At 46.8% G+C, this 25,071-nt stretch overlaps 1 protein-coding gene across 1 annotated transcript; it reads right to left on the bottom strand.

Moving 5' to 3' along the window:
- Positions 1-2,858: 2,858 nt before the first annotated feature.
- Positions 2,859-23,963, bottom strand: TOR3A (torsin family 3 member A). The gene is made up of 6 exons (XM_068986286.1): positions 23,671-23,963; positions 22,284-22,397; positions 21,416-21,681; positions 19,640-19,818; positions 4,136-4,260; positions 2,859-3,607 (listed from the first exon to the last, which is right to left on the bottom strand). Exons 1-6 carry the CDS (start codon positions 23,936-23,938, stop codon positions 3,351-3,353), a joined length of 1,209 nt encoding a protein of 402 aa, XP_068842387.1. The 5' UTR covers positions 23,939-23,963; the 3' UTR covers positions 2,859-3,350.
- Between the last annotated feature and the right edge of the window lie 1,108 nt (positions 23,964-25,071).

Genomic DNA, 25,071 nt, shown 5'->3' with positions numbered 1-25,071 from the left:
GAGGCAAGGATACTGGAGTGGGTCGCCATGCCCTCCTCCAGGTGATCTTCCCGATCCAGGGATCAAACCTGCATCTTCTGTGGCTCCTACACTGCAAACAGTCTTTACCTCTGAGCCCCTGGGGAAGCCCCCATTCAATATATGTGTATATATAGATTCAGTTATACATACACACACACACACACTATTTTTTGATTATTTTCCGTTATGGGTTATTACAAGATATTAATGGTAGTTTCCCGTGCTGTGCAGTAAACGTTTGTTGCTTGTGGCATATCCGTGTTCTTAAATTAGAAGTCTAGTACTTGTATCTAGTTTGTTCACTTTTTCTGTTTCATATTCAGTGCTCCCGTTTCATTTGTTTTTCAGTTTCTTTTTGATATTCTTAAGCCTTTATAAAGCATAGTAGAAAAATTTTTGTACATATAAATAGTATGTATATTTTAGAAAACTCACGAATTTCTGCCTAGCTAAGAAATTTATGACATTTTGATTCCACTATTTGACTCTATTTATAGAATGCTCATTTCTAATAGAAGTGACATTTTGCTGAAGGATGAGTAGCATATACTCAAGGGATGTGTGTATAATGTTCGATTAGAATGGCTGTTGTAGGGGAGCAGAGTTTGCCACCCCAAAATGTGCTTCTTTAGCATAAGGATTATTTTAAGTTGGTTATCTATAAGAAATTGCAGACACAGGTGAAGCTCTGAAAACTGAGTAAAAGTTATCCTTTTGTAAGAGATTTACATTTCTGAGGGAGCTCTCCAGTTGTTAGAGTATCTCCCTTGCTGTTCCTGGAAGAGGAGGATCACATCTCTAGAAACTTAACAACAGAGAAGGTGGTGACTTATCAGTAAATCTGCAGAACCACCTTACATTGGTTTACTATGCTTTTCCTGGTAACCGTCCGTAACTGACCGCCGGCCCGCACCTCCCTGCCCCGCTGGACCCAATATCTGCTTTTGTCTTTAGCTGAAAATAGTATTTAAGGTGATAATTTCTGCCATTTTGAAGTTAGTTTTCCTGTGTCTTGCCCATGTATACATTTTATTAAACTTTTATTTTTCTCCTCTTAATCTATGTCAACTTAATTACTAGGCCAGCCAAAGACTCTAGAAAGGGAAAGAGGAAAAATTTTCCTCCTTGACGCTGTTAAGCATCAGTTTATACACCTCTGTACCCTCCACTGTCAGTCCTTTTCCCCCACACATTTTTAGTTTAGAAATTGTTTCAGATTTTTCTGAGGAGAACCTCCCATTGTTATCTTTTCCCTCTTTGTATTGCTTACAATACTTTCCAAACCCGAGGCTATGGCATTCGCCAAAAAAAAAAAAAAATCATTTTAGAAACAAGTCATTAAAGCGTTGGAGTTGGACTCCCTGAGTTGAATTCCATTTCTCCACTGACGAGCTCTGTAAAGATAATTAAACCTCTTACAGCCCCAGTTTTCTCAGTCATTAAATGGTGATTACATTGATCCCTAAGTCATAATGTTAAGGATTACATGAGGTAGTTTAATCCGCAGTGTTAAGAATTACATGAGGTTAGGCATCACATGTGGCACATGATGTGTTTGCAAACATCAAGTTACCTGAAACAAACCAGGAGTCTGACAGAATGGCAGGAAAGGCCCTTCCTGGGCTTTGAGTATGGTGCCAAAGTTCTGTGTCCTGAGTACTTGATAAATACTAACTCACTTAATTCTCACAGCCCTATGAGGTAAGCACAGTCATTACCAAGGTTAAACTGAAGTTATCAACAGCTTCCTGTGGTCTCACCAGCGGGAGGTAAGTGGCTGAGCCGCTGAGCAGTTTCTGGCTCCAGGGGAGTGTATGGAATTACTGTAGCCTGTTGCTCGTTCTGGTCCCAAGGTATGAGGTTCTGACCCAGTATTTATGACATCAGATATGGCTGACCTGTGCTGAAAGGGTCAGCTGTTCCGTGGCTTTGAGACCTAAAGCTGTACAACGTGCCTTTTAAAGTGTGTCTACAGAGTTTAGATCCAGGTATGTTATAGGCTTGGGGGGCTGCAAGACTGTTCCCGAGATGCTCTAGACTGAGACAGGCGCTTAAGACTGACCCCCCCATTTCATTGTGCAGTTAGGCCAAGTTTACTTCTGTCCCATGGATGGTGCAAAACCAAGCTCCTTTCATTCGTGTGTGTATTGATTGGGTATCTAATGTGGCTCAGGCTAGGTGCTCCTAGCCTTGGGGCAGCTACTGGAGTAAATTAATGTAATTGTTAAATGGGAGAGAACCAGAAGCGTTTCCCTTTTACTCGCGCTACTGGTGAGAGGGTGGGGAGGACTGTAAATAAAAGGGCCACCTGAGGTGATGACACGAAAGCAAGCCGTGTGTGATTCCAGAAGCGTGGTAGAAGGGGAGAACCAAGGGAAGGGGCAGAACGGTGAGCACCTCCTGTGTATCTAGAGGCACAATGCCCACATCTACACGTGGCCATTCGGTCCTCAAGGACGACTTTAAACCTGGGAGCACAGGAGTGCTGTTTTCATAAATAAGGGCAAGATGCTGCGGAGGGCCTCTTCAGTAAGAGGCAGAAATAGCCTGGCTTAGTTGACGTGGTCCCGCAGCAAACAGAGCTAAGTTGGCAGAGCAGGTGACCCCCCCGTCAGCTCTGGGTGCCAGCACACACCCTGTCTCCACCAGTCCCCATCCGTACCACCTGGCGCATGTAATTTTGCTGCAGGAGCATGATTACTAGGGCTCAATAAGAAGGTAAGTAAGCCAAGGGTTTTAGAAAAAAATACAAAATTTTAATCTTTACATATGTTAAGGTCACTAATTTAAGTCTTAAAAATCTGCAGAGCAGAAGAAATCTTCACCTATACTGATTAAAAAAAAAAAAACTTCCCCTGTGTCCTTTATTCTGAGCTTTGGCCTGAGCTCACAGATAGAAGCTGCTCAGCCTTCCTCTGGGAATAACAACTTGAAAGCTCACCCACCAGCCTGCAAACATGAGGTCAGCCCCTGCCACTGGTAAGCAGAAGTTAGTCTTCCCCTTCTCTGTCACCGAGCATACTGCAGCCTCAGCCCCAACACCAAGGCCAGGCATCTGCAGGCCGATGCTAATAAATCCTTGGGATGTCTCCCGCATGACCTCCCCCAACCAGCTGGCTCACATTTCGGAATGTGGCTCTTTAAGGCACCACGTGATCTTAAGCATTGGCTCTATCTCTGATCTAAGGCCTCCCCTCTACACACCGCTTGTGTGCTCGTGACTGCCGGTTGCTAGCCTGCCCTTCCAACCCCTTATGTCCTGGACAGTGTGCTGCCACGACAGCCCAGGGTCCATTAGAGGAAGGAAGGCAGCTTCGGGAAGTTTTCATCTAGCCCTCAGGCAGGACGTAGCTAATTCTCTGGGAAATAGATTTGCATCCCTGAGATGAGAAGAGCTGTTCCTCCTTGGGGACGTACACCATCATCCTAGCAATTTCATCGAGGGCCTCTTCTGTATACAGGAGGTCCTGGCTCAGGAAAGCGTCGCGTGCGCACAGCCTCACGTGACGGAACTCCAGTGGCAGGAAGGGGATGAAGAGGTCAATCAGGTTTTCCTTCACGAGACGGCTGTGCCCAAAGCCACTGTCTGAAATCAAGAGCAGGGTTACATGAGTTCTGATCTGGGGCTGAGCCCAGCTGGAGTCGAGGTGTTCCCCCACCCTAAGGGCAACTCCGGGAAGGCTGTCTTAAGTCTGTGTCAAGAACTATGCAACTGTGTCTCCCTTCAGGGAGAGAGGGCCGAGAGGAACTAGGCGTGTGAGAGGGAGAGATTGCGTGTGCCTTCCAGGCTGTGGTTTCATCTGATGGCAGAAGGCAGAGGTGCAGCGGCCCTGCCTACAACTGGAGGGTGAGCCACTGAGACTCACATAGTGAGACTTTTCTTTTTCAAGGGGTCTGTATGGCCAAGGCCAACTATTCCCTTTTTAAGGAATAGTTTTCAGAATAGGACTTTTCTCATGCCTACATCAAGCTGACAACAAGAATATTATATGGCGCCTCTGTGGTCCTGAGTACCCTGTCTTGTCTCATGAGCACAACTTCCAGCACGTACACGTTTTTCTCTACCTCCCCTCTCACCAGAGGCTTATGTTCTGCAAGGCTGGCAATCACTTACCTGTGGATGCCACAATCTCAGCGTGGAGGCGGGACTCCAAGTGTTCCATCCTGACTTCTTCCCGGGACTGCCCAGCCTTAAGCAGGTTCAGGACCACCTCGTTGATGATATTGCCCCCAAGGTTACTGAAAGAGACAAGTCCTGTTAATAGATTCTGTTGGTGGGTTTTTTAAAAATTGGAGTTGATAAATAATGTTGGGTTAGTTTCAGGTGAAACTAAGTGATTCAAACTAATCACTGAATAACAAAGTGATTCAGTTATATATATATATATATATATTTTTTTTTTTTTTCAGATTGTCCATTTTGGTTATTATAAGATATTGAATACCGACTGTTGTGTTATACAGTAAATCCTTGTTGCTTAACTGTTTTATTTATACTAGTGTGTATCTGTAAATCCTATACTCCTAATATTTATTCCCTACCTCCTGTTTTCCCTTTGGTAACCACATCTTTGTTTTCTGCATCTATGGATCTGTTTGTTTTGTACATAGAATAATTCTTATAGATTCCACATATAAGTGATAGGATATTTGTCTTTCTCTGACTGACTTCACTTAGCGTGGTCTTCTCTAGGTCCATCCTGCAAATGGCAATGTTTCTTCATTATGGGTCAGTAATGTGCCATTGTGTGTGTGTGTGTTCCTCACATCTTCTTAAAACAATCATCTGTTGATGGGCATTTGGGTCATTTCCATATCTTGGCTTTTGTAAAGACTGCTGCTGTGAGCACTGGGGTGTATGTATCTTTTTGAAACAGTTTTCATAATTTCTGGCTGTGTGCCTAGGAGTGGGACTGCTGGATCAGATGGTAGCTCTATTTTTAATTTTATAAGGAACCTCCAGACTTTTCCATAGTTGACTGCACCAATTTACATTCCTACCAACAGTATATAGGAAGGTTCGTTTTTTCCATACCCTCTCCAGCATTTGTTATTTGTAGACTTTTTAATGCTAGCCATTCTGACCAATATGAGGTGATATCTCATTGTGGTTTTGATTTGGATGGGATCGCAAAGAGTCGGACACCACTGAGCGACTGGGCTGAACTGAACTGAACTGAATAATTAGTGATGTTGAGCATCTTTTCATGTGTTTGTGGCCATCTGTATGTCTTTGGAGGAAGGTCAGTTTAGGTATTCTGCCCATTTCGGGGGGCTTTCCAGGAGGCTCAGTGACAAAGAACTCCACTGGAATGCAGGAGATGCAGATTTGGTCCCTAGGTCTGGAAGATCCCCTGGAGGAGGACTTGGCAACCCGCTCTAGTATTCTTGCCTGGGAAATCCCATGGACAGAGGAGCCTGGTGGGCTACAGTCCATGGGGTCACAAAGAGTTGGACACAACTGAGCATGCACACATGCCAGTTTTCGGCGGGTGGGGGGGGGTAGTTATTGAGTTGTATGAACTGTTCATATATTTTGGAAATTAATTCCTTGTTACATTGTTTACAAACTGTTTTCTTCTTTTCTGTAGCAGGTTGTCTTTTCATTTTGTTGATGGGTTCCTTTGCTGTGCAAAAGCTTTTAATTTTGATTAGGTCCCATTTGTTTATTTTTGCTTTTATTTCTTTTGCTTTGGGAGACTGATCCAAGAATATATTGCCACAATTTATGTTGGAAAACGTTTTGCTTATGTTCTCTTCAAGGAGTTTCAATGGTCTCATGTCTTAGATTTCATTATTTTCATATTTGGCTTCCAAATGCACAGTCTGACCACTGGAACCGTTGGTGACTGGAAGAAAGGAGGTTGAGGGGCCTGGGCCTCCCGTCCTCCAGGAAATCTTGTCACAACACAAGTCTGTACAGAAAAGGCAGTGTCCTGCTTGGTCATCCATTTTCCCTGCCTTGCTCTCTTTTGACCAACACTGAGACTGTCCTATATGCAGAGTGCACAAAGATGGTAGGATGTCGGTCTTTCCCTTGACTTCTGTATGGAAGGAGAGGCCCATGTGTATGATTCCAGGGCAGCTGGGGCCTGGGAATAAGACTTCAGAGGGCAGAGGAGGGTTCTGGGCACACACAGACCCCGCAGTGCTCATCAGACGTGAGGCAGGAAGGGCACACGTCCAGGCATGGATGGTCAGAGGGCTTGTGGGGGTCAGGAGCTGCAAGCTGCTTGGAGAGGCGTGTGGAGCAGAGGCATGGAAGGCAGGCTGAGGCTGGCATGACGCCTTTGTCAGCCAGTCACGTGGATTTTAGCTTATAGGCCACAGAGAGCCGTTGAAGGGTACAGGGTGACAAGGTGGTCTGATCGGCTTTACTTTCTGATAAGATTGTTCCTGGGCCCACAGTGGTTGCATTGAAGAGAAAGCTAGTCAGGGAGCTTTGTGCCATAGTGCATGTTTAGAGATGATAAAGGCAATGGAGAAGGGTTTAAAGTTAGTGTAGGAGGCACAACTGAGAGGACCCTGTAACTGATGGACGTGAGAAGTAAGACAGAGGAGGTCACCAAAGAGAAACAAGTGTCTGCCTGGAGTGGCCCGCAGCCTGCTCGGCGGAAGTGCGCTTTAAGAGAAGAGTGGAGACGCCAGCTTGGATTTGCACATGGTTGAATGTTGTGCCCTTGAGTGTTGTGTAATTTCACTGGAATTGTGGGTCTAAAACACAGGAAAGAGGAATGAGTTAAGAGTGATGAGGGGTAGAGGAAATCTTAGAGAGGGGAAGCTGGGAAGGAGGACGTGAAGCCAGGAGCTGGCGGCAGGTCATGCTCTCCGCTCCTGGCGTCCTCCTGTCTGCTTCACAGTACTCAGGTCCCCTCCCAGGCCTTCTGCTAGCTCCTTACACAAACCGAGCTCTGCCCTGCTTTTCCCTCCAGCCCAGTACAGTGAGGGAGTATGAGTGACGGAAGCAGGGAGGCAAGGGAAAGAGCAAAGAGCCAATATTTCCATTCTGTCCTCATCAAACTCTTGAGTGGCTGACACTCAGGTACGTTAGCTCATCTGTCTGCTCATTCAGCGTTTGAGTGTGTCCTGGGGGCTTGGGTTTGGGACACAGAGGAGGAGCTGGGTGGTTCTCTGCTTGCCTGCCTGCCTCCACGATAGACAAGGAGGACAACTCCTGGGGCAGGCATCCTTTCCTGCCAAGGGATGCAGTCTTCCTTCCTGTAGGGGCCAGTGTGCCCCTTACAGCTCCATTTTACTCCCGAGGCCAGGGGCCCCCAGCTGGAGGGCCTGGCACGGATGAGGGGAATCCCCACCCCTTGTCTCCTGCTCAGCCAGACTTCCTCTGACCTCTGCAGGTAGGAAAGCTGCTTACGTCGACTCTCCTCTACTTCCTGAAGCTGCGGTCCTCCTCTTCCCGTAGGAAGGCCTCCTGGGCAGGTCATCTTTGTACACGCCAGACCACAACTACGTCAGCTGAGGCGAGACCTGCCCATCCTGCATAACTCACGGGAGGTAAAGGCAGGTCTACACGTGCGCAGGCTGCAGGGCAGGCATCCAGGGTGAAGGGGAGAGGACCAGGATTCACTCAGCGCCAGGGGCACAGACTCCAGTGGCGTCCCCATTTGCACCCAGAGGGCCACCTGACCTGACGTCTGAGATCTCCACCTCCCTTCTGACTTTTCTCCTCTAGTCCCACAGCCAAGCGTCTCTCTTCTCCCTCCATGTTTCTGGCTTTATCTCACCCACCAGTACATAACCGGAGCCGCTTTTCTATTCCAACCCAAGCCCAACATTATACTTTTTAACAGAGCTTGCCCTCGCAGTGCTTCAGTTCCCTTGCACATCCTCCCAGGTCACCTGTGGACTGGAAGTTCTGAAGGGACGAGGGATGGAAGGCCCCCCTAGTGATGTGCCCTCTGCCCTGGCTCTGGGAGGGGAGAGCCTGTGGTCTTACCAGTCCTAAGACCACAGAGGACGGGACTCAAAAGGATTCTCCAGAACCGTGCTCGCCAACCCCAGCCTGGACTGCTAAGTCTTCCCTAAAGAAGAGCCACAAACTCGACTCGAGCATCATCTCCCCAAGCCTTCATTTCCTAATCTGTAAAAGGACAGACCTGAAGCAGATGATTTAAGAAGCCCTCCTTAGGTCACCTTAGATTCGATGGTCAGTCAACAGACATTTCCATGAGTACTTCCTGTGTGCTGGGGTACAAGGCCTTTGATTCCATGAACAGTTTACACTTGTATAGTTCTTCTAATTTTTAAAGCCCTTTCTATCCATTCTTCTCCTGGCAACAGCCCAAAGAGAGCAGGAATTAACTCTCTTCACTTTATAGCTTCAGTGGGAGGACTGTGGCTCTGATCTTCAGAGGTCCGTGTGCCCACCCAGCCCTGTGACGCCATTCCCAGAGCCTCTATACTTGGTAGAAATGGGCAAAAATAGTCAATGTTAGTTTTCTGGTACCCAGCCAGGGGCCCTGATTCCCTCAGGCCCAGAGGCCAGACTGGTTCTGAGGGTTAGGGTGACTAGCTGCACCCACACTCCCCACTACACTCCCTGCTTCGACTGCCACCTCCTTTCTACATTCAGACGCCACCACGTTGCAGGGGGCCAGCAAAGCCACTAGCACCTCAAACAGCACGCTCAGGATTTGTTTCAGGGTTAAACCGCCAGCCTTCCACCAGTGATTTGTTTACATCATCAGTGCTTTCCTTTCAAATGTAAGAGTCCTCACCACATAGGTAAGGTCACTGTAGAAATCAAATCCAGAGACACAGTCTTCCCCTGCCCATCACCAGAACACCCGATGGGGTCTAGAGGTGCTGCTTTGAGGGCGCCTGGGGCAGCGAGGTGCTGAGCCCCAGGGTCAGTCTGGCTGGCCCTCAGGCTCCAGACAGTCCACCCACGCCTGTTGGGCACCACGGGCTCTCAGAGGCTGGGCCCACATCAGAGTCAATGGAACTGGAGGCCATGTCCTCGCCTCCTGTCACCACTGTGCGTCCTCCTCCCCAAGGGGCTCAGAGGCTCCTCCAGGGCCAGCAGGGTCTCTGCATCCCCTGCCAGAGTAGGCCCGGTGGGGGGCAGCTTCTCCCCAGACCCTGCCCATGCTCTGCCATCTGTCTGCTCATTAGGACCCTCTGGCCTTGGACAGGGCACAGAGGCCGGGGTAATGGGGGGAAGGGCAGGCGGTGGGTTAGACAAGGGCAGTGCTGGCAGGTCAATGACTAAAATATTACAACATCTGCCTAGAGATAGCAGGGTCACCTGGGTCACATTAGGAAATCCTGCCACCAGTGAGGGTGAGTTTTTCTATGCCGAGAACTGGTGGAAAAGCCAGTGTCTGGGCACCTTGGGCTAAGTTGGGGAAAGGTTGGCCACGGCCATTGCTAGGAGGCAGGAGTGGGCTCAGCTGAGGAGGAGGAAGGAACCAGGCAGCGGAGGGGGAAGAAGCCACGCACAACGGCAAAGGATCCCTGCAACAGGAAAGGGCACCCGAGGCGGCCGGGCTCCAGGCTTCCTTCCATTCTGAAGGAAGAACCTCCTGCAGCGGTGGTTCTGGGTCCCCACCCCTGTCAGGGCTTGGGGGGAGAAGCCTTGGGGACCCAAGATGACTCCTTATCTGACCCTGCATTTTGGAGCCCCCACCTAATTCACAACAGGAAGAGATCCATACTTCCAGGCTGCCTCAAAAGGGGGTAATACACAGCTGAGGAGGAGAGCTAATTCAAAGAATTTACTGTCCTTGCCTCCTCATTCTGAACCACTCAAACCACAGCAGAAAATCTTTCCCTGCTTTCCTCTTAAAATAACCTTGGAGGCTCCTGTGCCCTCCTTCACAATGCACTGCAGGTCCTGTCAGCCTTACTTATATCTATTGGAATAATTATCATATGGTTTTTATCTTTCAATGTTAGTAACAGACCAATGTTACAGACCAAAATCCCAGCTCACTCCTTCATACTTGCCAAGCCTTGAGGGAAAACCAGACCCCTTAATTCTCTTCAAAGTGAAAGTTGCTCAGTTGTGTCTGACTCTCTGTGACCCCATGGACTATACAGTCCATGGAATTCTCCAGGCCAGAATAATGGAGTGGGTAGCTGGCCCTTTCTCCAGGGGATCTTCCCAACCCAGGGATCCCGCACTGCAGGCAGATTCTTTATCAGCTGAGTCACCAGAGGGGTCCCCTAAAGCTGGGGAAAATCCCCAAGTGAACATGTACTGGCCTGCGGGGGGAGGGTGATGGCAGGGAGGAGTGGTTTGGCTTCCACTGAATGCAAGATGGTGCTTGTGGCACTGAAATAGAAGCTGTGATCAAAAATTTCCGCCAAAGCAAAAGCCCAGGGCCAGATGGCTTCATAGGTGAATTCTGGCAAATATTTAGACAAGAGCTAATGCCTATCCTTCTAAAACTCTTTCAAAAAATTGCACAGGAAGGAACACTTTCCAACTCATTCTATGGGGCCACCATCACCCGGATACCAAAACCAAACAAAGACAACACACAAAAAAAAATTACAGGCCAGTATCACTGATAACATATGCAAAAATCCCCATAAAATTCTAGCAAACACAATTCAACACATTCAAAAGATCAAAAACCATGATCAAGTCAGGTGTATCCCAGGGATGCAAGGATTCTTCAATATATACAAGTCAGTGTGATATACTAACACTGAAAGATAAAAACCATATGATAATATCAATAGATGCAGAACGAGCTTTTGACAAAATTAGATACCTGTTTATGATAAAAAACCTTCAAAAAATGGGCATAGAAAGTACCTCCCTCAACTTAATAAAGACTATATATGATAAACCCACAGCAAACATTATTCTCAATGGTGAGAAACTGAAAGCATTCCCTATAAGCTCAGGGACAAGGGGGCCTACTCTCAGCACTATTATTCAACATAGTTTTGGAAGTTCCTAGCTATGGCAACCAGAGAAGAAAAACAAAAGGAATCCAGATTGGAAAAGAACTAAAACTCATTGTTTGCAGACGACATGTCTTCCCAACCCAGGTCTCCCGCATTGCAGGCAGATGCTTTACCATCTGAGCCACCAGGGAAGCCCGATACTGTACATAGAAGACCCTAAAGATACCATCAGAAAGTTACTAGAGCTAATCAATGATACAAAATCAATACACAGAAATCACTTGCATTCCTATATACTAACAATGAAAAATCAGAGAAACTAAGGAATCAATCCCCTTTACCACTGCAACAAAAAGAATAAAATACCAGGAATAAACCTACCTAAGGAGACAAAACTAAGACACTGATGAAAGAAATCAAATGTGACATAAACAGATGGAGAGAGTCCATGTTCTTGGGTTGGAAGAATCAATACTGTGAAAGTGACTATACTACCAAATGTAATCTACAGATTAAATGCAATCCCTATCATATTACCAATGGCGTTTTTTACAGAACTAGAACAAAAAAATCTCACAATTCATATGTTCCAATAGACCAATGAAACAAGATAGAAAGCCCAAACCCATGCACCTATGGATACCTTCTTTTTACAAAGGAGGCAAGAATATACAATGGGGCAAAGATAGTCTCTTCAATAAGTGCTTCTGGGAAAACTGGACAGCTGTGCATAAAAGAAAGTAGAACATTGCCTAACACCATACACAAAGATAAACTCAAAGTGGATTAAAGATCTAAATGTAAGATCAGAAACACTATGACACAAATCACAGCAAGATCTACGACCTACCTCCTAGAGTAATGGAAATAAACAAGTGGGACCGAATTAAACTTAAAAGCTTTGTGCAGCAAAGGAAACTATAAACAAGGTGAAAAGACAACCCTCAGAATGTGAGAAAATAATAGCAAATGAAACAACTGACAAAGGATTAATTTCCAAAATATACAAGCAGCACATACAACTCAATGCCAGAAAAACAAACAACCCAATCAAAAAGTTGGCAAAAGACCTAAACAGACATTTCTCCAAAGAAGATATACAGATGGCTAACAAACACATGAAAAGATGTTCAACATCACTCATTATCAGAGAAATGCAAATCAAAACCACAGTGAGGTACCATCTCACGCTGGTCAGAATAGCTGCTATCCAAAAGTCTACAAAAAATAAATGCTGGAGAGGGTGTGGAGAAAAGGGAACCAACCCTCTTAAACTGTTGGTAGAAATGCAAACTAGTACAGCCACTAGGGAGAACAGTGTGGAGATGCCTTAAAGAACTAGAATTAAAATGATCATAGAACCCAGCAATCCCACTACTAGGCTTATACCCAGAGGAAACCAAAATTGAAAAAGACATGTACCCCAATGTTCATTGCAGCTCTATTTACAACTAGGACATGGAAGCACCTTAGATGTCCATCGACAGATAAAGGGATAAAGAAATGTGGAACATATATACAATGGGATATTCAGTTCAGTTGCTCAGTCGTGTCTGACTCTTTGTGACCCCATGAATCGCAGCACACCAGGCCTCCCTGTCCATCACCTACTCCTGGAGTTATTACTTGTTCATAAAAAGAACACATTTGAGTCAGTCCTAATGAGGTGGATGAACATAAAGCTTATTATAAAGAGTGGAGTAAGTCAGAAAAACAAATATATGCTAATGCATATATACGGAATCTAGAGAGAGGGTGCTGATGAACCTATCTGAAGAGCAGCAATGGAGACAGAACAGACGTATGGACGTGGCTGGCAGGGGAGGAAGGAGAGGGTAGGATGTATGGAGAGGGTAACATGGAAACATACATTACCATATCTAAAATAGATTACCAATGGGAATTTACTGTATGACTGAGGGAACTCAAACCAGGGCTCGGTAACAACGTAGAGGGGTGGGATGGGGAGGGAGGTGAAGGGATGTTCAAGTGGGAGGGGACACGGGTCAACCTATGGCTGATTCATGTTGATGTTTGGTAAAAACCAACATAATACTGTAAAGCAATCATCCTTCAATTAAAAATAATTGTTAAAAAAGAAGCTGCTTGTGATGCATTCAAGTTGGGCCAAGAGGGACCCAAACTTGACTGCTACTAGAACTTGGGGAGGACTTTCTGTTGGAGCTGCCATAAAAAGATACAGCTGGACACTTGATTTCAAAATTCACTTTCTGCAAAGCCATTTCCAGAACCTGTGGCACACAGTAGAGCAAAACAGGAAATGGAGTGCAGTGTTTATAAAGTGATCAGTCCTACATTGTAAGGTTGCAAATCTCAACACAGGAGCTGGAAAGCTTTTCATCGACATTATACCCTGAATTCCAGGCCAGTGACTTCCTCTCATGATCAGTGAAGAAACAGACTTTCCATGGCTGGAGAAAGAATTGGCCATGTTGGACTTCATGGGCAACTATCCTCCAACTGTTTATACTTTGGGAATTTTTAAGGGTAGTTTGTACTTAAATTTCAACTAATATGCTGACTTGAAAACTTAACACCCTTCTAAGAGTCCCTTGGACAGCAAGGAGATCCAACCAGTCCATCCTAAAGGAGATCAGTCCTGGGTGTTCATTGGAAGGACTGAAGCTGAAACTCCAATACTTTGGCCACCTCATGCGAAGAGTTGACTCATTGGAAAAGACCCTGATGCTGGGAGGGATTGGAGGCAAGAGGAGAAGGGGACGACAGAGGATGCATCACCGACTCGATGGACATGAATTTGGGTAAACTCTGGGAGTTGGTGATGGACAGGGTGGCCTGGTGTGCTGCAATTCATGGGGTCACAAAGTCGGACACGACTGAGCAACTGAACTGAAGAGGGGACTCCCAGCACGTGAACTACATTTCCAACTATATTACAGAGCTTTAGCAATCAAAGCAGTATGGTACTGGCATATAAACAGACACATAGATAAATGGAATAGAGTGGAGAGCCTAGAAATAAACCCATGCATATATGGTTAATTTACAAAAGAGGAGCTAAGAATATGCAGTCTCTTCAATAAATTTATTAGGAAACCACATGCAAAAGAATGAAATTGGACCACTGTCTTATACCATACACAAAAATTAACTCAAAATGGATTAAAGATGGAGATAAGATGGTAGAGTAGAAGGACATGAGCTCACTTATGACAACTAATTGCTGAACAACCATTGATGAAAAATGCTGGAACCTACCAAAAAAGGTATCCTACATCCAAAGATGAAGGCACGATGAGATGGTCCGAGGAGCAAAACTGTGATAAAATCAAATCTCATACTGGCTGAATGGGTGACCCACAAATTGGAAAATAATTATATCACTGAAGTTCTCCCACAGGAAAGTTCTGAGCCTCAGGTCAGGCTCCCTAGCCCGGGGACAAGGAGACACGAGATAATCTGTCTTTAATGCCAGTGGCATTTGGGCACAGGAATTGGCAACCCACTCCAGTATTCTTGCCTGGAAAATTCCATGGATGGAGGAGCCTGGTAGGCTACAGTGCATGGGGTCGCAAAGAGTCGGACCCAACTGAGCAACTTCAATGTTAAATGTTAATGAGGGAAACAGAAGCTGGGTCTTATCCCTCTGGTGGGCAGGGCCATGTGAAAGTGTCAAGGTGTTTAGCAGGTAGCTCTATGCTCAGGAAGACTTTAGGAAGTCTGTCTGCTGACGCGTGGGGCAGTGTTCCCACCCTATCAGCCTGAGATGTCCCAGCATTGGAGCCTACAGCCAGTTGGGTGGAGCCAGGTCTTGGTGAGAAAATGGCAGCTTCCAGCAGGGCTCACACCAATGAATACTCCCCAGAACTACCACTGCAATGGTGTTTGTCCCTGCAATGAGCCCCAGCCACCCTCTGCCTCTGCAGGAGGCCCTCCAATATCAGCTGATATGCCTTGCCCAGGCTTTTATGAAGTCCCTGCTTTTTTCCTTGGGTCCCGGTGCACATGAAACCTTGTGTGTGACCTCCAAGAGTAGGGCACAAGCCTCAAACGTACACAAGCCTATTAGCCTCATCCACCAGGGGGCAGACAGCAGAAGCAAGAATTACAACCCTGCAGTCTGTGGATGGAAACTGCAATCACAGAAAGTTAGGCAAGATGAGATGACAGAGGAATGTGTCCCAGATGAAGAAACGTGATTAAAACCCCTGAACAACAACTAAGTGACGTGAAGAGAGGCAGCCTACCTGGAAAAGAATTCAGAGGAATGACAGTAAGGATGATCCAAGAAAAAGAATCACTAGAAAGAGCATGGGGTCACAGACCTAGAAGACACGTGACATGCTTAGCAAAGCCCTGGAAGAAGTAAAGAATAAACAGCACTTGCCCAGCGCTCCCGTGGCTGGGAATTCACTGCCAATAGAGGGAACATAGGCTTGATCCCTGGTCCAGGAAGATCCCACTTGCCACAGCTACTGAAGCCCATGCATCTAGAGCCCTTGCTATGCAACAGGAGAAGCCACTGCAGTGAGCAGCCTGTGCACTGCAATGAAGAGTCGCCCCTGCTCACTGCAACTAAAGAAAGCCTGTGCACAGCTACAAAGACCTAGTGCAGCTTAAGAAAAATGAATAAAAGTTTAAAAAAGGATAAACAAACTGATGAACAATACAATTACTGAAATAAAAATACACTAGAAGGAATCAATAGCAGAATAACTGAGGGAGAAGAACACATAAGTGAGCTGTAAGACGGGATGGTGGAAATCACTGCCATCAAACATCAGAAAAAGGAATGAAAAGAGGACAGTCTAAGAGACCTCTGGGACAATATTAAATGCAGCAACATTCGCATTATAGGGGACCCAGAAGGATAAGAGGAAGAGAAAGGACCTGAGAAAATATTTGGAGAGAGAATATTAATAGCTGAAAGCTTCTCTAAGAGAGGAAAGGAAACAGTCACCCAATTCCAGGAAGTGCAGAGTCCCAGGCAGGATAAACCCAAGGAGGAACATGCTGAGAAACACAATAATCAGACAAAAATTAAAGACAATGAAAAATATTAAAAGCAAGAAGAGAAAAGTAACAACATACAAGGAAATTCCCATAAGGTTATCAGCTCATTTCTCAGCAGAAATTCTGCAGGCCAGAAAGGAGTGAAACAATATATTTAAAGTATGAAAGGGAAGAACCTACAACCAAGAATACTCTACCCAACAAGCCGCTCATTCAAATTCAATGGAGAAATCGAAAGCTTTACGGACAAGCAAAAGCTAAGAATTCAGTCCACCAGACTAGCTTTGCAACTAATACTAAAGGAACTTCTCTAGCAGAAAAGAAAAGGTGACAACCAGAAACAAGAAAATTACAAATGGAAAAAGCTCATTGGTAAAGGCAAACATGCAATAAAGGTAGGAAATCACCCACACACAAATATATGATACCAAAACCATCAATCATGGGAAGAGGTGAGTACAAATGCAGGATATTGGAAATGCATATAAAAGCTAAAAGACCAGGAACACTTAAAACACTCTTGTTTGTAAATATACCAAAACCTCACAGTAACCACAAACTGAAAATCTACAATAGATACACAGGGAAGGAAAAAGAAATCCAAGCACAACACTAAAGTTAGTCACCAAATCACAAGAGAAGAGAACAAAAGAAGAAAGGAAGAAAAAAAGACCTACAAAACAAACCCAATACAATTAACAAAATCTAAGAACATATGTATCAATAACCAAATTAAACGTGAATGGATTAAATGCTTCAACCGAGAGACAGACTGAATACAGAACAAGACTCATATATATGCTGTCTACAAGAGACACATTCACATCTGGGGAAGCATACAGACTGAAAATGAGGGTATAGAAAAAGGTATACCATGCAAATGTAAATCAAAAGAAAGCTGGAGTAGTAATACTCATATCAGACAAAATAGACTTTAAAATAAAGACTGTTACTAGAGCAAAGAAAGATACTATGTAAAGATGAATGACAGATCTATGAAGATCATAACTATAAACATACATGCACCCAAATTCCTAAAATGGTTCTATGAAGACCTACAAGACCTTCTAGAACTAACACCCTAAAAAGATGACTTTTTCATTATAGGGGACTGGAATGCAAAAGCAGGAAGTCAAGAAACACCTGGAATAACAGGCAAATTTGGCATTGGAGTACAGAATGAAGCAGGGCAGAGGCTAATAGAGTTTTGCCAAGAGAATGCACTGGTCATAGCAAACACCTTCTTCTCACAACACAAGAGAAGACTCTACACATGGACATTACCAGATGGTCAATATCAAATCAGACTGATTATATTCTTTGCAGCCAAAGATGGAGAAGCTCTATACAGTCAACAAAAACAAGACCAGGAGCTGACTGTGGCTCAGATCATGAACTCCTTATTGCCAAATTCAAACTTAAATTGAAGAAAGTAGGGAAAACCACTAGACCATTCAGGTATGACCTAAATCAAATCCCTTATGATTATACAGTGGAAGTAAGAAATAGATTTAAGGGACTAGATCTGACAGTAACCCCAGAAATAAATCCACGTACCTAAATGTCCATTGACAGAAGAATGGATAAAGACTGATACATGTATACAATGGAATATTACTCATCCATTACATAATGAAATAATGCCATTTGCAGCAACTTGGATGGATCTGGAGATTAGTCAGATGAAGACAAATATCAGATGATATTGCTTATATGTGGAATTAAAAAATGATACAAATAAACTTATTACAAAACAGAAACAGACTCACAGACTTAGAAAACAAACTAAAGGTTACTAAAGGGGAAAGGTGGGGGAGGGGCAGAATAAATTAGATGTTTGAGATTTACATGTACACACTACTATATTGAAAATAGATAACCAACAAGGACTTATTGTATAACACAGGGTACTATGCTCAATACTCTGTAATAGCCTAAATGGGAAAAGAATTTGACAAAGGATATATGTATAACTGAATTACTTTGCTGAACACCTGAAACTAACACAACATTGTTAATCAATTATACTCTAATATAAAATAAAATGAAGAAAAAAATGGATTAAAGACTTGAACTTAAGACCTGAAACCATAAAACTCCTAGAAGAAAGCATCCGTGGTAATTTCCTTGACAGTGGTTTTGGCAATTATGTTTTTGGATTTCACACTAAAAGCAAAGGCAACAAAAACAAAAATAAACAAGTGGATTACATCAAACCAAAAGCTTCTGCATAGCAAAGGAACCCATCAACAAAACAAAAAGGAAACCTACCAAATGGGAGAAAATACTTGCAAATCATATACCTGATAAGGGGTTAGTATTCAAAATCTATAAAGACCTCATACAACTTAGCAGCAAAAAATAATCTAATGAAAATATGAACAAAGCTCTGAATAGACATCTTCCCAAAGAAGACATACAGGTGGTCAACAGAGACATGAAAAGGTACTCAACATCAGTGATCACGAGGGAAATGCAAATCGAAACTACAATGAGATACCACCTCATACGTGGGAGAATGCCTATCATCAAAGAGATCAGAAGTAACCAGTGTTGCTAAGGCTGTGGAGAAAAGGGAACCTCTGTGTATCACTGGTGGGAGTGTAAACTGGTGCAGCCACTATGCAAAACAGTACAGAGGTTCCTCAAGAAATTAAAACTAGGAACTAGGACTACCACATGATCCAGCAATTCTACTTCTAGATATTTATCTGAAGAGAATGAAAACACTCAAGGAGATATTTGTACCCCCATGTTCACTGTAGCGTTATTTACAATGGCCAAGATAAGAAATGAAGTGTGTCTATCAATAGATGAATGGAAAAGGGAAAAAAAATGCATATATAATGGAATATTATTCAGCCATTAAAAAGAAGGAAATCTTGCTCTTTGCAACAACATGGGTGGATCCTGAAGGTATTATGCTGCATGAAATAGGTCAGAAAGAGAGAAAAAATAAGATGAATACTGTACAAACTTCAACTAGTAACTCATGGGGATGTAATGTACAGCATGGTGGCTTTAGTAAATAATACTGCATTGCATATTTGGAAGGTGCTGAGAAGAGTACACCTTGAAAGTTCTCATCACAGGATCAAAAAGGTTTTATAACTATGTATGGTGACCTGGCATGCTGCAATTCACGGGGTCGCAGAGTCAGACATGACTGAGCGACTGAACTGAACCGATGGTGACAGATGTTAACTAAACTTATTGTGATCAGCTCACAATATAAACAAATAGCAAATTAATTATACACCTGAAACTAATATGTCAATCATACCTCAATTTAAAAAAACCACTTAATGTCCATCTAAGAGGGGACTCCCAGTATCCCTCCCTCAGGAGGCCATGTACTAACTGGGGAGTCTAAGGGAGCTTCCCGATCCTGAGAACCAGGGAGGAGGCCAGATAAGGGATGGCTGGGTCTTTCCCAGGCTGGTCCCAGGAGTTAGTTGGCCTGTGCTGGTGGTGGGGGTGGGGTCAGAGTCCTTCAGAAGTGTTTGGTTGAATCAGGGCAGGAGACCTAAGGCTCCCCACCCTTGCTGCCACCCAAGCAGCTGGGCTTCTGTTTTCTCTCCTGGAGTTTGTGTTGGTTTCCTTTGCGGAAAAGGGTAGGCAGCCTAGGAGAGCATGAACCCCACCCCACCCCCCTCAGCTCCCAAGCTTGGCGCACACACACTGCCCGGACAGGGTTCTTCCTCCCCTCACCCAGTCCTTCTGACTTTTGTTTCTCAGGCCTTACCTGAGAAAAAGAAAGATGGTTCTCTTGGACTCGGCTCTGCGGTTGCTGGGGGCCTGGCGTTCCAGGTGTGGCCTGAGGGCCTCCAGCAGTCCTGGGTGCAGCTTCTCAGCCTCGTCTAGAATGAACAGGGTCTGGCGACAGTGCTCCTGCGTCTTCCTGATCTTGTCCGTCAGCTCCTCCTGCACAGAATACGGGGAGCTGCTGGGAAGCAGTGGGAGGCACCTCCCGACCCTGAGAGCCCTAGTGAGGTTTTCCCAGGGTGTCTACAGTGGATCACCTGGAGCTGGTTTCCACCACAAAACCACCAGTCTAAACCTCTGGGGATGGAGCTAGGCCGTCCTCCTTTAACAAGCCTCCCAGGTGATTCTCCTGCACCCTGAGACTGAAAACCCAACTAGTGGAGCCAGCCTGGGGAAAGGGCCTTGGCAAATGGCCCCAGCCCTGCTTCCGCCCTCCAGGATGAGGTTCCATCCCAGAACTAACTGCTGACTCATCCCCCCCATGGGTAGCAGTCAGGCTGTCACACAGGGATGACAGGTAGAGACAGGCTCGGGTGCCCAGAGGCAGCCCTGTCTTGAACTCCCAGGAGCAGAGCACCCACCAGCTTCTTCCCTGAGATCTCAGCCCAGCCTGGTGCCCAAGAGACCCAACTCAAAACTGGGATTCCCCACCCCAGGCAGGATAGTAAGTCCTGGACTGAAACGAAGCTGCTCTGCAGAGTTCCCCAGGAGAACAGGGCCAGCTCCTACCCCAGGGGGAGGTGTTTTTTAAAAAAAATTAATTAATTTTTCATTGAAGGATAATTGATTTACAGTATTGTGTTGGTTTCTACCAAACATGAATTAGCCAGAGGTTTACCCACGTCCCCGCCCACTTGAACATCCCTCCCACCTCCCTCCCCAAGGGAGAGGTGTTTGAGTAGAGCCCACAATCTCCATCTATCTCTAGCCTTCCTGGTTTTTGACTTCAGCCCCATCTCCCCAGTGTGTGGGTGTGAGAGTGTAAACATGTCAATTTCCACAGTGGGGAGGCTGAGAGTTACAGGTGTTTTACTGCAAAGCCAGCTAGCTCTTTCTTGGGGGTCCTGACCCGCAGCCTGCCCTGCCAGGCCACACTGAAACTGCCATGGCAATCTGACCTCAAAGTTATGTAATCTTCCCAGGTCAACACACTCCAAATACTGAAACTGAAAGCCAAAGCCAGACACAGTCACCTCTGGCAGGCTGCAGGGGGGTTTGGTCATTGCATGACTAACATGTCTGAATGAACAAAACCCAATATAGCAGAGCAGCAGAAACTCTTTGTATGTGATGAGTCCACCTGTTGGCACGAAATGAGTACTTTTGGGAAGCTGTGGAAAAACCACTTATGAGAAGCCTCTTTTAAAAAAAATTGTGGAACATGCAACTTTCTGTCCAATATAAATTATAAAGACATTAAAGAGCACAGGGGAACAGCTTGAAGGAAGTACACCATGTGGGGTGATTACGATAAAGCTTTTGCTTGCTTTGTTTCATACTTCCTGAGGCACTTCCACTCCAGTTTACAAACTGAACATATGGATTCTCTGGTTAAGCTCAGGCCCTCTTGGGCCTCACCTGTTGAGTAGCTGTCTCTGAGGGTAATAGCATCGTCCCTCCCGCCCTGCTATCCTCCAACCCCCACACCCAGGGCTGGCTTCAGCCTCTCTCCTAGCACCCAGGCCTGTGTCTCGGCTGCCCAGGCCTCCGTCGGGCCCAAGCCCTCACCCAAGCTCCCCAGCACGGCCGGCCTCACCTCGTACAGGTCCACATTCTTGGGGTGAGGGAAGTGCAACGTGGAGATGAACACCTTGACACAGTCGCTCCTCAGCCCGTCCTGGTACAGGTTTTCTGCCAGCATCCGCGCCACGAAGTTCTTGCCTGTGCCAGACCAGCCATGGAACGACAGAGCCAGGGCCTTGTCCGGCCGGGGCATCTCTAAGTAGCCCCTCACCGCCGTCAGGACCAGCTCCTGGGCCAGGTGCTGGCCGTGCAGGCGCACGCGCAGGTCCGCCTCGAGGCCTAGGGATGGGGAAGAGGCCACGCTGAGCAGGGGCACACAGATGCATCCCCCCCAGGCTTGGGGATGGCTGAGAGTGAGCACCACTGACCATCTCTGAGGTGGGAGCCATCCTGTCTGGGGACTTCACGACAGGAAGCCACTGGGCAGACCTTGCAGTAGAAGAGATTCAGTGCTATTTTCTGAAGAGTTTGAGAAATCCACATTGATTTCACCCTTTCTGAAGGTTCTGAAGACACCCCCCTAGCAGGGTTGCAGAGTCCTGTCTGGAGGAGGAACCCAGCCCCCCACTACCATGAAGTTGCTCCTGCCTGGAAGTTTCCGGACCCCCTAAATATTTTATGGAGACCCCCTTATTTTATTCATTTCAATTCAATTCAGCCAACACCTACTGAAGCAGCTAATGTGGCCAAAGCCCTCTGCCAAGGCCTTTCTTTCAGCCATGAGGGTGCAGGGTATGGGAGGCATGGTGGAGACAGGGAGGGTCTCTACCATGCTGCCGGCTATGGGCAGACTGAGGTTGGGGCCCTACGCCTTGGCATTCTCCTGAATTCCTGCCCCCCTCCCCAAGATTCCTGGCCCTGAGGGCCACGTGAGGTCTAACCTGTGAAGTTGTTAATGATCCTGCAGTCCCCTCTGTCGCAGCAGTCCCAGAAGCTGCAGGACCACGTGCTCAAGATATCCAGGTACTGCTGGCCCAGCAGGGCAAAGCTCCAGCCTGGAAAAGGAGGAGCTGTGAGACAGGAATGGAGCCCAGGCTGGGCTGAACACGGCCTCCCTTCAAACCACCAGAGTGGTTCTCCCGTCCTCTCTCCAGAACCACTCCCCACCGCTCTGCCCTGGGCCTTCCTCTCACTGCACCTGGGAATGGGCTCAGGTGGGCATCTCTAGTATGAGGACGTAGATGGCCTTGCTATAGATGCAGCTCTAGTTGCAGCAAAAGCTCAATTTACTCAACAATAAATCTTATTTTGTGCCAAAGTGTAAGTTACCCAGGCCCTGCCTGCAAGGAGTTTGCAGTCTCCGAGGGAGACGAACAGTAACGTGATTGCCATGCTTCCTACTTGCTCTGGATTGCAGAATCATCTGATCACGGCCAACCCCAAGTGTCTCAATTCTTTTGCTGCTGTTCAGACGCTAAGTTGTAACCCCATGGACAGTAGCCAGCCAGGCTCCATTCTTCTGTCAGATGTCAATTTGAATATACTGAGCACTGGGAAAACCAAAACAAAAACCATTCACTGGAATTTAGAATTTTTGATTTAGGGACTTCCCTGGTAGTCCAGTGGTTAAGACTCTGTACTTCCAATGCAGGAAGCATAGGTTGGATCCCTGGTTGGGGAACTAAGATCCCTCACGTCTGGAGGCCCTGCTCTCCTCTCCACCCCCCCAAAAAGAACTTTTAATTTAAATGAAAGATGTTTCTAGCACTACTGCAGGATCATCACTACAGAACCTAGAGTTAACGACATCCACTGCAAGGAGTCTGAGACCACCAGGGCCAGGACATTGATTTGACGACCCTGCCTCACAATTTATCAGTGACAGAGAATAAATCAGAACTCAGGTCTGGGGGACTCGTAGCCCAGCTTCAGCTTCTGTAAGCAGCTGAGGAGGACGACAAGGTACTTGGGGGGAGTGCCCGACTGGGGATTTTCCTCAAAGTCATCAAGAATGTGGGCAAGAGCAGCTCCTTGGAATAATGGCAGGGCAGGTTCGGAGACAGCAGGGAAGTGTAAGCCGTGTCTGGAGGAGCCAGGAACGGGCGGGGAGTGCAGCCAGGACCGCTCGTCTGCATAAGGACGCAGCGCCAGCGGCAGTGATGAGGGTTCCTGGTTCCGAAGAGGCTGTCCTGCTCTTAGCTCGGCCTAAAGCCTGGTGATCGCGACGGCCCGGGACAGGCGCGAGGCTCTGAACGCCGCGGCCGGATCCCAGCGGGCCTCGCGCATCCCTCCCGCCCGCTCCCGCCCTCCCGAGCCCGAGGGTCTTACCCGGGGGCCGCGCCGACGCCTCCTCATCCTTCCCACAGCCCTCAGGCCACACGCGGCAGCTGAAGAGAGCCCAGTAGCGTCTGGAGAGCGCGCCGGCCGCCCTCAGTCGTTCCCGCAGGCCCTTGAAGGCCAGCCAAGCCCCGGCCGAGCCTGCCTCCTCGGTTCCCTCCCTCGGCCTTGCCTGGCCGCCGTGTCCCCACGCACTCGGGGGCGGCAGCAGCAGCGACAGAAGCAGGAGCCAGAGCAGACGCTCTGTGCCCCCGCGCATGACCAGGCCGGCAGCAGGTCCCTCCACCGCTGGGCCTTCCCGGCCCTTTCAGGGTCCCGGCCTGAGGGCGGGCGCCCGTACTTCCGAGGCCCGGATTGGCCGGGGATTGGCGTTGCCATGGGAACTGCAGGCGGGCCGAGCTCGTCTCCCAGGTGACCCAGGGAAGAGACCGGTTCCGCCCGGAACCGAAACCGAGTGGTTCTTGAGACTGCAACCCGAGGCCACTTGCAGGCGCCGCCCAGCCGACTGGGGCCTCGCTGCCAGGCAGCAGTCTATTCTGGGTGATCGTGGTTGCAAAGGAGTTGAAGTCAGGCCTTGAAATGGCCACTGTCAATCACCCAGTTACTTTCGTTCGGCTCCGGTGGCCCGCCTGAGGGCTACGAAATACGGGCTCCCACTGGTGCCCTGTCCTGTGTCTGCAGATCAACTTCCTGCCAACCTGTTAAATGAAACCGGGCAACCGTCTCACCGGGAGCTTGAGTTAGCCAGGGGAAGACAGCCCTGGGCCTGGCTTCGCTACAGAGGGAAATAAAACAGTGCAGCAAGCAGTCAGCAGGTTTCCGCAGCTGGGGAAGCTAATGGGCTCCAGACTGGAGATATTTCGATTTGGGAAACTCCCCGAGTCATGGAAAAACCACGAGGTCTCATGTCAATGTAATAGCCTGTTGAAAACAAGCTAGGCTGAGTACTGAATGCACTTTCTGGGCTTAAATTTGCAACTTTGAAATGCTTGTGACTGAACAGCTTTTCAAGACACCGCTGGCAGAAGACCTCTGGGCCTCTCTTCTCCGTAACGTGAGCATGTAACAAGCTTGCTGAATTTCCCAAGTGCTTACTGCATTTTTTTCAAAGATCACCTGAGTTATTGAAGCTACTGACCTAAGGGCCATCTTTTCCTGGAAGAAACTGGTGAATTCATGCTGATAAAATGACTAGTATTTACCCTGGTTTCTTAAAAAAAAAAAAAAAAATTCAAGTTTTAAGACTGTGGAAATAATTCTCTACTGTTAACTTTCATGGAGGGTTAACTGATAATATTTGAGATTTCATTTCACAGTATAAATAAAGCAGGTCTCTTGGAAGTTCTTGGACAATTTGATTTCAAGACATCTTTCTCCTAAAAGACTCAACGT

Source organism: Capricornis sumatraensis, chromosome 14 (assembly GCF_032405125.1).
Source record: "Capricornis sumatraensis isolate serow.1 chromosome 14, serow.2, whole genome shotgun sequence".
In the NCBI taxonomy this organism is placed as follows: Eukaryota; Metazoa; Chordata; class Mammalia; order Artiodactyla; family Bovidae; genus Capricornis; species Capricornis sumatraensis.
Note: the sequence above shows the minus strand (reverse complement) of the source record. Positions and strands in the feature narration are given on the sequence as shown.